Source organism: Morone saxatilis, unplaced genomic scaffold (genome assembly GCF_004916995.1).
Source record: "Morone saxatilis isolate NCDOM2014 unplaced genomic scaffold, NCSU_SB_2.0 Contig2, whole genome shotgun sequence".
Lineage (NCBI taxonomy): Eukaryota > Metazoa > Chordata > Actinopteri > Moronidae > Morone > Morone saxatilis.
This window is the reverse complement of record NW_023339762.1, coordinates 10938969-10951860: the sequence shown is the minus strand read 5'-3', so window position 1 is coordinate 10951860 and position 12892 is coordinate 10938969. Positions and strand designations below refer to the sequence as shown.

Here is a 12892-nt window from a genome sequence, read left to right as displayed (position 1 = left end):
CGACCTCAAATGGGAGGAGGAGGAGGAAAGGGAGAGGACGAGGAAGACAGAGGACGAGGAGAGAGGAACCCACGCCGCTACTGCTGAAAGATATCCTATTCCTCCTCACCACCAAGAAGGTAATGGTAGATCCAACGCAAGCAGAGGTAAAGCACGAGGGAGGGGAGGAGACGGAGGAGGGAGGATTAAAAGCGGTAGCAGGGCATGAGAATGATGGAAGAGTGGAGGGTAGGAGTGAGAAAGTACTGAGGATTGAAGGAGGAGGCAGGAAGAGGAGGAGGAGGAGGAGGAGGAGGAGAAAAAGACTGAAAGAGAGGAGAATGAGACAGAGGAGCCAAAGAATGAGAACAAAACAGAGGAAGAAGCAGCGGTAGAAGAAGATGTGTCAAAGGATCAGGAGGAGGAGGAGGATGATGAGGAGGACGAGGAGGAGGAAGAGGAGGATGAGGACGAGGAAGACGAGGATGACGACACGACTGCAGAGCCCCTCACGGAAACCACCTCCCCCATCAAACTCCACAACAACAAAAGCAATTCGGCCAAAACCAATGGTCACGTTTTGTTGGGATCTGAGGGACTGAAACCGAACCCTGGCACTCCTCCACCTCCCTCGCCCACTCCTGAGCCCATCCTCTGCCCTCTGGTGGAGTCCGAGCTCAGCTACACGGACAGGGACAACTCTCTCAGCTCCGGGTATGAGATGCAGAATGGCGAGCTGGCTGAGCCTGGACTGACCAACGGCTCCAGTGACCGCCACCGGGTCACGATGCCCCTTTTCCCGGATTTGCCCCTGGATCCTCTGCCGGGAAACCCCATTTCTGTTGGCACGGCAGACATTGGAGCAGGACCATCACCCAACAGCCCCACCGCTGACCGCAGTCGCACTGTGTCATCCTCAAGCACAGGAGACACGCCTAAAGGTAAGACAAGGTTTCTGTATATCCACTGATTTACACGCACAAAATGATTCTATTCACACATAATTACTGATACTCAAGAACTCCATTACAGAGCCACACAGGGTCATGATATAATGTTATTTCAACTCACACTTGAATGACACGTCAACCCCTTTTCTGTACACGTAAGCTCATTCATGTCCTTACATTAAAACATTAAATTCAACACCTTTCATTGTTTATACTATATGTTGCACCCCATACCTCTTTCCAACTATGACATGTTATTTCCTTTAATACCTTTAATACTGAATTTTAATAATTTATTTTTAAAAATCACAATTTATTGGTTCATTTATATATTTAACACAGCTCATTCATGTGATTATTTCATAATGTCTTGTTTTATTTATAATGTTGAACACTTCATGGCTTCATGATCCATGAAAAAACAACAAAATATATACAAAAATATGTTGTAAAACATGGAATTAATATGCAATAGGCCCACTATGTAGAGTAGATACCATCTGTCAATACTTTAATTATGTATTATATATATTATATTATTCTTCCTTCTTGCCAAGGTCTCTATTGAAAAAGAAGCTAATCTACATATAAATTAGAATTTTATTCAGATAGATTAAGAAAAGAAAAACAGCATAATGATAATTAGAGCTCATTTAGATCTTAGGTGAGGTAACAGATTGGCAGAAAATGAAAACGTCTTTTCATTTTCTGTTTATACATTAAAGCTGCCTGGTAAGATAATCCAGTTGCTCATTATTATATTTTAGTTTTCCAGATATCTCTTCTGGGTGTTATCAATGACTCACCACCATCATTACTCATCCACCCAAAGCATTCATTTTATTATCAATAACTTGGACTTTATATCTTTATAGGTCACTTCTAGGATCACATCTCCTAAGCTTAACAAGAATGTTAAACAAAAAATGTCTAATGAAGTGCAACCACCACATAAAGTTTATTTCCCAGTTAAATAACACTCACAATGCGTCATCGGGACTAACAAACTAGTTAAACTTGTTAAAAAATGTTTATTAGTACATTACAGTGTGTAAACTATCTCTACTTACTGTACTGTATGTGTTAACCCTGTTTTTTTCCCACTCCATCCCTTCCCAGTCCGAGCCAGAGCTGCAGATCTCCTGATCAACCCACTAGACCCGCGCAACGCCGAGTCTATTCGAGTCAAAATCGCTGATCTTGGAAATGCCTGCTGGGTGGTAAGACACAGTATCTTGGATCTGATATTATTTCACACTTTATTATTGACATTTTGACCACCTACACGTTGTCCTCAGGTAAATAAATACCCGCAGAGAAGAAGTGAGGGGTATGTATATGGCAAATTGACCAGTGACATCTTAATCATCTAATCACAGTCATGTATGCCAAGATATCCTTCTTAATAGGGATATATGAAATTAACATTAATATAAATAGAGATAAGTATAATATCAAAAGTATCTTTCACAAACACCCAATAAATAGGACAGTGTAGTCGGTTGAAACTTTGCTGATAAAATTAAAGGAGTTATCAACGAAAACATGATTGTGGTTATAGCAGTACTATTATAGACTGAGACTGTAAACCTAGCTGGGAGGTTTGGTCGTTGTGGGTCTCACAACCTCATTGAGGTTCAGATATTTTAAAGGAGAGTAAAGAAGGTGATGAGGAAGAGGAGAAGAAGTGTAACAATAACTAGAGAATCACAGTATATGATGTGCTTGGAGTCAGTTTGAAGACTATTCCCAAATACGAAGTAGAATCACATCACAGTGTAGCAGAAGTTAGATTTTTTCCCCCAGTCTGGTTAAAATATTAAGTTTTTACAGACAAAAGGTGAATGGAATTTAAGTAGGCAAAATCACTAGTCCGTGTTGTCTCATTTCTTGGTTAATTAAAAAAACAGGGGTATATAGTTTATTGACGATTGCTAGTACTGTGTGTTCGTATAGTCACAAATCTTCTCCTCTCTGTACAGCACAAGCACTTTACAGAGGACATCCAGACGAGACAGTACCGTTCCATTGAAGTCCTGATTGGAGCTGGTTACAGCACCCCTGCAGACATCTGGAGTACTGCCTGCATGGTAAGGAGAACACATACATATATACAGCACATTACATACATATATACTCAGTATAGATGCAAGTACAGTGCTCTGATCTTTTGTAGGCTTTTGAGCTGGCTACTGGAGATTACTTGTTTGAGCCCCACTCTGGAGAGGACTACTCCCGTGATGAGGGTGAGTATTTAAATCTCCATGATCACACAAATTTGATTTCCAAAAATAGAAACATAGAAAACATTTGTACGTATTCCACAGGGGGAATCATAGTTGAATATTGTATGTTGAGACTAGAGGCTTGATCTACAGTATGTCCTAGATGATGACTTGAAGATGAATAAGAACTAGTAGTGAGGGGAATGTACAACAGAAATATAAAAGCAAAGTGTCTTAAATGCTTTATGGAATGTTCTAATTTGAAATTGTAATTGACTTTATGTATTTTTAAATGAAAGTGTGTGTTTGTGCGCTATTGAACCTCAGTTTGCTTGACAGGTTTTCTCAATTGTTCAGGTGGTTTGCTGATAACTGTGTTCTAACACTGCAAATGCATTGATGTAACTTTTTTTTTTTTTGCTTTTCTTTATTTTTCATATGACAGAGGGCATGGTTTTTAAAAAACACAGGTGCAAACACAGAGCACACATTGCACCAGGAAGTCTAAAGTGAGACTGTTGTTTCTATCAGTGCATCTGAACAATGGACAAAAACTGTATTAGATCAGTACTTACTGTAAAAAAAAAAAAAAGTGAGCTTAGTTGAAACTATTGTAGCCATCCCTCTTCCCAAATCCCCCTATCCACTGTCAACTGTAAATCCTGTCCTTTAATTCTGCTGCTATGCCTCCACTCATCTTCACCCCACTGTATACCTAAACCTGAATCATTCAAACTTTATAGATACACACAGAGATTTCCAACAAACTGTAAAATTAGTAACTTCAGTGTAACAGTAACATTACCCAGTTACTGTGAGTGAGTATATGTGTATCTATATTCAGGTCACGTTTACTCTAACAAGCAATACAGTCCCTGTATTTGCATGTAGACTCATCCTCCTTACTGTGTCTAGCAAACACATTTTCAGACTGTGCACCCTCATCCTCACCTCAATCCTTGATCTCTTCATCTCCCCTGATCTTTGATCTTACCAGCTGATTGTGCTATTTTCCTCATTGCATGTGACACACTTATCCTCATTTTGCATGTTTTGCACAGTTTTATCATGACAGAAAGACCCCTTTGATTTCCCATCAAAAAAGAAAAAGAAATCCAGCTTCAGGTTCCTGTTGACTTAATTCTGCATCTGAATGCATCTCAGTTTTATTCCAAGGCTGTTCATTTCATTTCACCACTTCTGCTGTGGAGGCACAGCTCACTAACACAGGTTTCTCTCCTTTACTGTCTGTGACTGTCTCTTTTTTCCTTCCTTTCCCCCCTCTGTTATTCCTCCCTTAACCTCTGTGATCTTTTCTTCCTGTAACGTCTTATTTTATTTCTCACAATCCATCCTCTTTACAATTTACTTACGTTACTTTCACTGTCCTTTTCAATTAATTCTCCCCTTCCGTTACCCTTTCTCTCTGTTGCATCTCCTTTTCTTCCATTTCTTTTTTTTGTCATCCTTCTTCCGTTTTCCTTCCCCCTCTCTTCCCTTCCACCTCCCTTTCTCCTCCATAGACCACATAGCCCACATCATAGAGCTGCTGGGCTGTATTCCGAGGCACTTTGCGCTCTCTGGAAAATATTCCCGGGAGTTCTTCAACCGAAGAGGTAGCGCTGGCCAGAGAGCTGGTGGGACTGGGACACATAAATGTCTAAAACAGACAAAAATGGACACTAGCAGGAAGTCGGGACACCATATAAACATAAAGCTTATGTTGTTGTTAATTTGATTTTGGAAATAATTGGACTTATCAATTGAAATAGTGACTGAAAACAGTGAGAACAATCTTATAAAATCCTCACCACTTTAAGGTGTTTCAGTAGCTGTCCAACTGCGAGTGTGTCCATGCAGTACTCCAAGGCAGCAGTGTGTGTCAGTCCCATACAGCCAGTCGTGTTTGTGTGCGTGTGCATGCTGTAATGCTGAACCGTGCCTGTTCCCTCTGTGATCTATGTGGTGGTGGGCAGACCACATCGCTCTGATCATGGAGCTCCTTGGGAAGGTCCCACGCAAAGTGGTCGCTGCCGGGAAGTACAGCCGAGAGTTTTTCTCCAAGAAAGGTAAACGACACCATGGTTGGTCAGGTGGAGGGTAGGCCTGATGTAGGGATAGCTGTAGTACATGAAGAACTGCCTAGAAGTCTGTTGTGTAGTAAAGTTTGTAGTGCTGCTACAGAAGTCTGAATTAAGTCAGCTCAGATGCGCTCAGGTAAGTTGTCAATCACAGCAAACATGAATAATGAATTGTAGGGCTGGGCGATAATTGGTTATTATAGTGTATTGATTTTTGTATCATGATGATATGATCACATTGTATTCTGAGTTTCAGGCCAGGGTTTATGTTACTTTTTTGTCTCACATTAGAGATTTTCTAGGATTGAAGGAATTGTTGCAAAAAAACGCATTCACAAAAACATGCTCAGTGATACAAGAATCCTAAAACATATGATTGATCATTTTACTAAATTCTGTTGTCCAAAAGGAATTCTTCCAGTTGTGATCAAAAAACAAACAACATTAGTAATTGAAGATTTTGTTTTACACATTTCATTTTTTTTTAAATTTCATTTTCAAGGTATTTGTCTAAATATTCTTCATATTGTAATATTTATTTAAACTTTATCACCCATCCCTACTTGATTGGCATTCAAATACTTTGTTGTGATTATCTTCATCATCTGTGCACTGCAAAGTAATTCATTCACTACAGTCACTTTATATAGACTTCAACAAACCAGCTTGTAGTTGACAAAACAATAGTCAGATGTTTTGCCTTTGTAATATCAGCGATCATATCAGTAATTTATTTTATGAAATAACAGCCAAAACCAAATATTACACCTATAGTAGAAGTAATATATCATTACAGATTGGATGTCAAAGTTAGGATCAATAACAAACGCAGTAAAGACAGTAAAGTCATACTCCCAGTCTACACAGCAAGGCTTTAACTTACTGCATCTAAGGTCTTAAGTATGTCATACACCTCACTGATTCTGCTCATCTTTGAGCCTGGTAAGTGCATGGATCTGTGTTTGGTAGAGCTGATAACCCTTGCACTCTCTCATTTATTCTCTTTTTTCTTTCTTTCGATCTCCTTCCCTTTCTGCTCATATATTCTTCAAAATGTGTCATGAGACCTGAATATTCTGCCTTTGATGTTGAGGTCTGAGCCTGCACTTGATGTCTCAATGTTCTCCCTTTTATCACTTGGTGCTCTGTTAATCTGGTCTGACTTTCTCGCTCTGTCTCTCTGGGCTTCTCCTGTCTGCCATGCTGCCTTCGGCCACGAAGTACAATCGAGCTGCCTTTTTACCTTTTTTTCCTTCATGCACGCTGTTACTCGACTTAATAAGAATGCAAACCCAAAGATTATAAACATACAGTAATATGTGACAAGCAATGTGCAATTAATGCAAAAAAACAAAACAAAACACAGCTGTAAGGGTTTACGTTGCTGTCAGAGATCTTGTTTCAACACCTTCGCCTTAATCAATCTCTAACACAAGGAAAGTCTTGATAAATGGCTTCTTTTCCCCCATTTTGTGTTCTCCAGTCGGTGTATTGTGCGAAGGAGAGGTAACCATGGCAGCCATGGTTTGAACAGGACCTTTGGTCTTGATCGTCTCCATCATTAATCATTCTCTCAAACTATTTTCTTCTCTGTCAGTCTTGCGCTCCCAGCCAATCATTTTCCTCCTCTCTTTAATAATAAACACCTTCCTCTCCTTGTCTGTTTCCATTATGTCACCGATTCTCTGTCTCTTTCCATTCACCTCTTGCCATCTGTTCTTGTAGTTTTCAGCCAAGACTCTACAGGTTTTCACTCCATCGTTACAGCACCTCACTGATTAGCACACATTCAAACAGAGAGGCTAAGAGACTAATCAGTGAAATCAGCTGCTGTAGGGATTGGCTGAGGCCTGCAGAATCGTGGCCCGGTATGGCATCTGATTAAAGGATCAGTTCACCCAAATAACCCAAAAATCTAGTGGAGTCTGGCCATGCAGATATTGGATAGATTTTGATATATTTAAATGGATTTTTGTGTGCACATTTTTCAATAGCAACTATGTCCTGTTTACTCTGGAGTAGGGGTTGCCGGATCGATACCCAAAGTATCGACTACCGATACTAAGTCATGTTTTGAGTATTGATACTAGCTTTGATAGCACCTCTCTTATGTTAGATCATGTTCATGTGAACAGTAATCACCTTGTTAGTTGGCAAAATGAACATTTTCTATTTATTATTATTATTATTATTATTATTATTAAGTGATTGACACAAAATAAAAATAATTGCCTTATGTTTGGCTAATTATTCAGTGATGAAAATGTAGTCAGTATCCTATTAATGATGCACTCACCTCATAAAATATAACTCTACTCCAGGCAGAAATCTCACAGATTGATAGCTTAGGCTAATAGTCAAACTAAAACTATCTGCATGGCTAGATATCACCAGAAACTAAATAAGGCTAGTTTTATTCTATATTTGTCTTATTTCAACAAATTCCATGAAAAGACAAAAGCAACAATGCATTAGTCTGTTTGTCAGTATTACTACTCTACAAAATGGGCCACAAATATATATTTATTTTACTCAAACAGGAGTAAAAAGTTAATTTGTTGGGGACTATTTTCAGCTTCGTATTATTACACATTTGGCAAACTATGATATTTACAGCAGCAGAGAGTGTATGTGGAATTAATTCATAATAAATCTCATTGTCCATGCTCACCATAATGAATCACATGTCAGCCAGGCTTACTGGTGTGTTTTTAGTGGACCTCCATAGCAAAAAGAAATATCCGATCCATTCCTCATTGGTTTTGATCTTTTCTCTGGGTTTGTTGAAATCAGGAAAGTCCTTTGGTTGAACTGACCCTTTATATGTTGGCACTCTTTTCTCCCGAAATCCTCCTGTGCTGTCATTGAGTCTGCACCCTGTTGCCCCCTGCAGGTGAGCTGCGGCACATCACCAAGCTGAAGCCGTGGTCCTTGTTTGACGTGCTGGTGGAGAAGTACGGCTGGGCGCATGAAGACGCCGGCCACTTCACCCACTTCCTCCTGCCCATGCTGGAGATGGTGCCCGAGAAGAGGGCCTCGGCCGGCGAATGCCTCAATCACCCCTGGATCAACTCGTAGCCACAATCTCTGATCAAACGCCCTCCTCCCCTTGTCCCCCAACATTTAGCTAAAACATCACCCCCTGGTGGCAGCCTGTGGAACAACAGCACGGAGAGAAGCTGGAGACAAACAGATTTGAAGTAGACTTATTCTTTCCTGCCCTATCCTACACATCTGTTACATGCTTATCTGAGTAGGCTTAAGTTCCACACAAGCCCTTCATCTTTTCCCAAAAGGAATGTAAAGACAGGGTTATGGAGATAACATGACATAGTAGCTGTGTCTTCCAAAACATCTCCCAAAAAGAATCAGATAATTTGAAGATGGATGCTGCTCGCACCGTAAAAGGGAGAAGTCAGGCTCTGTCTGAAAGAGATGTGCTTTCTTCTCGTCTGCTGTCAAGATGTCAGCCGGTCTCTTCCATCTAATCTCTTCCTAATTCTCAGTTTTAATTTGTTTGGATCCAGTCGTGGGCCACTGACAGCTGCTGATCTCTACAGTGATGTGAAAGAAAAGTCAACGAGAAGCCCCATCGCAGTGCCGACAGCCCAGAGCTCCATCTGCCATGACCTTTACATAGCCAGGGCCTCAAAGACAGACAAGTGTGTGTGTGTGTGTGTGTGTTCTTGTGGGTGAGAATGAGCACATGTGCCTGTGCTCAAGATCCGCCTACATAGACCCTTCTCCTCTCTTTCCAGCCCAGTTGCCCCACCTTCACCCTGCTATGGAAGGAACACCCACGTGGGGCTAAAAGTTTACACCCTGATTTCTTCTACAAATCCAAGCCCAGAAAAAGCCCCCTTACCTGCCCCTCCTGTAACCCTTCCCCCTTCCCCTTCCTAAATGAGCTGCATGCTCCTGCTGGGGGCCACCTCAGAGAACTGGAGGGCAGCCAGTCCTCCAGGGGGCACCACACTGACAGTTGCCACTCTGACAGAGAGAGACAGGAAAAGTGCGGAATGAGCAAAAAAAAAAAATAAATAATACAATCAGTTTAACACGGAGGACTGCTTGGTCTTTAAAGACTATTTTTAAAATGCATGGAGGGACTGATGGATCAGCATGAATGGATATGACAAATGGACGATGGAGGCGTTATTTTATTTGTGCATTTCGCTGGTTTCTTGTTCCTTGTTCCCGTTTCATCACCTCTTGGACATTCTGTTAGAAAGATTATATTAGGATATTTTGGTGCCCCCCCTCTGAGGAAGGTAACTACATTACAACCCTTTCTTCTCCAGCTTTTGACATTCCTAAATCTGTGTCCATCCTTCCTGACTTTCATTCCCAAGAACAGTTCTGTTGAGTCCTGCTGTGGTACGTTTACCTGATCTGATTGGTACTATTCCCCCCTTTTTTTCCACCTATAGAGGAACCCTTTGATCCCGGAGGTTCCCCAGAGCGGGGATGGTCACATGGAGGTTGCACTTGTCTTTGTAGATGTCCTTCAGGGATTTGAAACCTTTGTACATAGAACTGAGATCTTGCAAAGCAGATAAGCGACCGTGGACAAAGTTTCAACACACAAGCATCATTCCAAAAATCAGAGGTTGTTGTTGGCATAACTTGACTTCCTCTGATACAGCGGGGAAGTGGGCCTGCCATAGCTCCGGCCTTGGAGGAATGTTCAGACTGAACTGTGCCACCTAGTGGCTGAATGAGAGTACTGCATTGCCACACACTGCTGCTGCTCTCAGTGCCAACGCTCCGAGACGTTCCACTATATCTCTCCACTTAATCTCTATTTCTCTGTCACACAGACACACACAAACTTGCATCATCACAATTAGTCCAGTTGCCTATTTTTCGCAATAAATGAAAAAAGATGAGTATAAGTAAATGGTGAGATATTTTTAAAAACTATTTAATTCATTAAAAAAGAGAAAAAAAAAAGAAAACAACTTTTCTCTGGTTGTTGTGACCGTGACAGAATCTCGTCTTATACTGAGGTGATTGTGTTTGTCTATTAGAGATGTTTTTATTTCTTTTGTCATTATTATTATTATTATTAATTATTATTATAATTATTAATGAAAGATTTTTTTACAGTTGTCACCTCTCCCCTCCCTCCTTACTTGAACAGTGCTGCTCTGTCTGGGCTCTTGATGGTGATAAAAAAAAATCTACAGTTTTGCAATAAAGGGTATGTGATGAGTTTTTTGCACCAAAACCTCCTGATCTCACTCTTTCAGCCATGCTGACTGTTCTTCCTGATGACATTGACAGAACCGCGTCTCTTGTCTGTGTTTTTCATTGACAGATTTAATAAAATTGTAAATTAATGGATCCCGTGCCCCTTGATGTAGTGAATTGTTTGCTTTGAAGCTGCGTCAGTATACCTAACTTAAAAAGGGTCCGAAAACATCCGACTGGTCAGAAGAGGCAACAAAAAGGAAAAAAGCATAGATACTCTTTTTTTTATTGATATGCATAAGTCATACAAGTGTTCCCATTGTTATAACGGAAAGTTAAAAGATCATTGTCAGTTGTGAGTACAATAGCCAAAGGCTTCACATTGTCAATGCAGTCTATGAGAACATGTTACAGTACATTGGGATTCACACCAAAGCAAATATGCCCATTAGATAACATTACCTATGATGCAATAAAAGATGGAGTGATCAGACATCCTGAGATCAATATTAATCATTAAAAGTTAAAAATATGCTTTTAAGTTTCAACTAGGGATTTTCTTTTCTATCTTAGATCGCTACAAATGGACTCTGATGATCTGTGTGTCTGACTCCATTAGCACTCAATAAATAAGTGGTTTCTCATGTAAAACGCAGTTAATTAGGCTCAGTAAGAGGTGCCTTGAAGTGGATTTTTGGTGATTACATTAAATTTTTTGACTACAACCAGACAGCAGATGATAAAATTCAAAGTTAACAGTGATGAAAGTAGAAACACCACCAATGTAAAACTCAATGAGGTATTTATGGATTCAAACAGTGATAAGATCTTTTGATCCTTGTGGAATATTGTACTGTAAGCTTGAAGACAACCCATCATCATGGCATTGGGAGGACACAGTATACACGCATGCTGTGTCTATAGATGTAATATACACTGATCAGCCATAACATTATGACCACCTGGGGGAACACCCCACAGGAGCTGCAGTTCTGGAGATGCTCTGATCCAGTCGTCTAGCCATCACAATTTGACCTTTGTCAAAGTCGTTTAAATCCTCACGCTGCCCATTTTTCATAATGATATGGCTGATCGGTGTATGTACACTTACATGTGTCTGTCTGTGTGTAATGCATTGTGAGCCGTGTGCGTGTCAGAGCATCGAGGCACCGTTCTTTAGCAGCAGGGGTTTGACCGAATCCAGGATGTCCAAGTTTGGATCAAGTGACCTGCCCAGACCCTCCAGCACCATGACGGCAAACACGATGGAGGCGAAGTTACTCTCCAGCTTCACCTAGAAAAACAAGCGATAATAACAGTAAAAAGGTCATAATCAGTAAGCGACGGCATCACAGCGTTTCTTCTAACTGTTCTGTAACTAGTCTTTTGGTTGTTCAACCTGTTTAGTATAGAGCTAGGCCCAAACAAGCACAGTTTAGAAGGTTAATAGCTTAGCAACCTCATTTTGCACCAGATTTATAACATTATAACTCTTATTACGCTTTTGTAGTCTTTAAGTAAGCAGCGTACTGTTTTATCACCACTGAGCTGACAAATGTGCAACAAAAAAAACCCTGATTGTTCAGTACATGTACTGAATACCTCTAATGGAAATGTGAAAACTGACATTACAATATCCTATATATAACTTTATTCAAAGACCATAAAGTATAGCTTTTCAAAAGATTCCATAAAAGGTCACGTCATTTTTAAATTACTCCTGTTTTTTTGTTTAAAAGCGTTAACCAGTGGCTTCCACAAAGCAGCAGCCTCGCAAGCTGGACCTACCTAACAGCAATGTGAAGCAAAGAAGGGCACATTTCATCTAAAACTAAGTAGAACTCACTAATGCGTAGGTTATGAGTAAGTTAACTACTCAGTACTAAGTTCAGTCTTTCACTTACTTTTTACCCAGGCAACAGCAGTGACTCTGTGGTGTCACCTGTTGTAATGTCACATAAAGCTTAAGCTATAAATAGTGTTTGTTCAACATAATGAATGTAACCTTCTGATACTCTACCTTGTGTTTGATCAGAAGACCAAAGACTCGAGAGAGCAATTCACCCACTTGGACCTATAAACACAACAAAAGGTCAACAAAACATCAAATATTATTTCCTAAAGTAACTCATCACTTTGACCAGCCAATAAGACCTTTTAAATAATCAAATACCTCCCGGTGATGGAGGTTACTGTCAATATTACACAGTTTGGTTATTTTTTCTCTTTCGACCCACGTTTCTGTTAGCCTATATAAACTACTGTAGGTTACTTCACTAACATTTTCTGATAAGAATAGATGGACCTTTGCAAAGCAGTGTAAACTGGGAAGAAAATGAGTATTACAGTGAGGCAAATTTGTTTCATTTGCATGTAAGTTTTCATTACACACAGGGAGAGTATATCAAATAATCATCACATAACAATGGAAAAATTGTATTTCTTTCCTCTACAGCTGAACATA

At 40.1% G+C, this 12892-nt stretch overlaps 2 protein-coding genes across 2 annotated transcripts in view; one reads left to right on the top strand and one right to left on the bottom strand.

The window, feature by feature from the left end:
• srpk2 (SRSF protein kinase 2) overlaps positions 1 to 9272 on the top strand; it is a gene marked incomplete at its 5' end in the record, with an annotated part of 20658 nt that extends 11386 nt beyond the window's left edge. The window contains 7 exon segments of the mRNA XM_035664836.1: positions 259 to 920; positions 2049 to 2149; positions 2912 to 3019; positions 3106 to 3175; positions 4678 to 4770; positions 5131 to 5223; positions 8129 to 9272. Of these exon segments, the coding sequence (XP_035520729.1) occupies positions 259 to 920; positions 2049 to 2149; positions 2912 to 3019; positions 3106 to 3175; positions 4678 to 4770; positions 5131 to 5223; positions 8129 to 8313 (1312 nt within the window).
• A 1371-nt stretch (positions 9273 to 10643) lies between these two features.
• Positions 10644 to 12892, bottom strand: part of adck2 (aarF domain containing kinase 2) — a gene marked incomplete in the record, with an annotated part of 8589 nt that continues 6340 nt past the window's right edge. Inside the window, 2 exon segments of the mRNA XM_035664751.1 lie at positions 10644 to 11722; positions 12449 to 12502. Coding sequence (XP_035520644.1) covers positions 11582 to 11722; positions 12449 to 12502 — 195 coding nt within the window.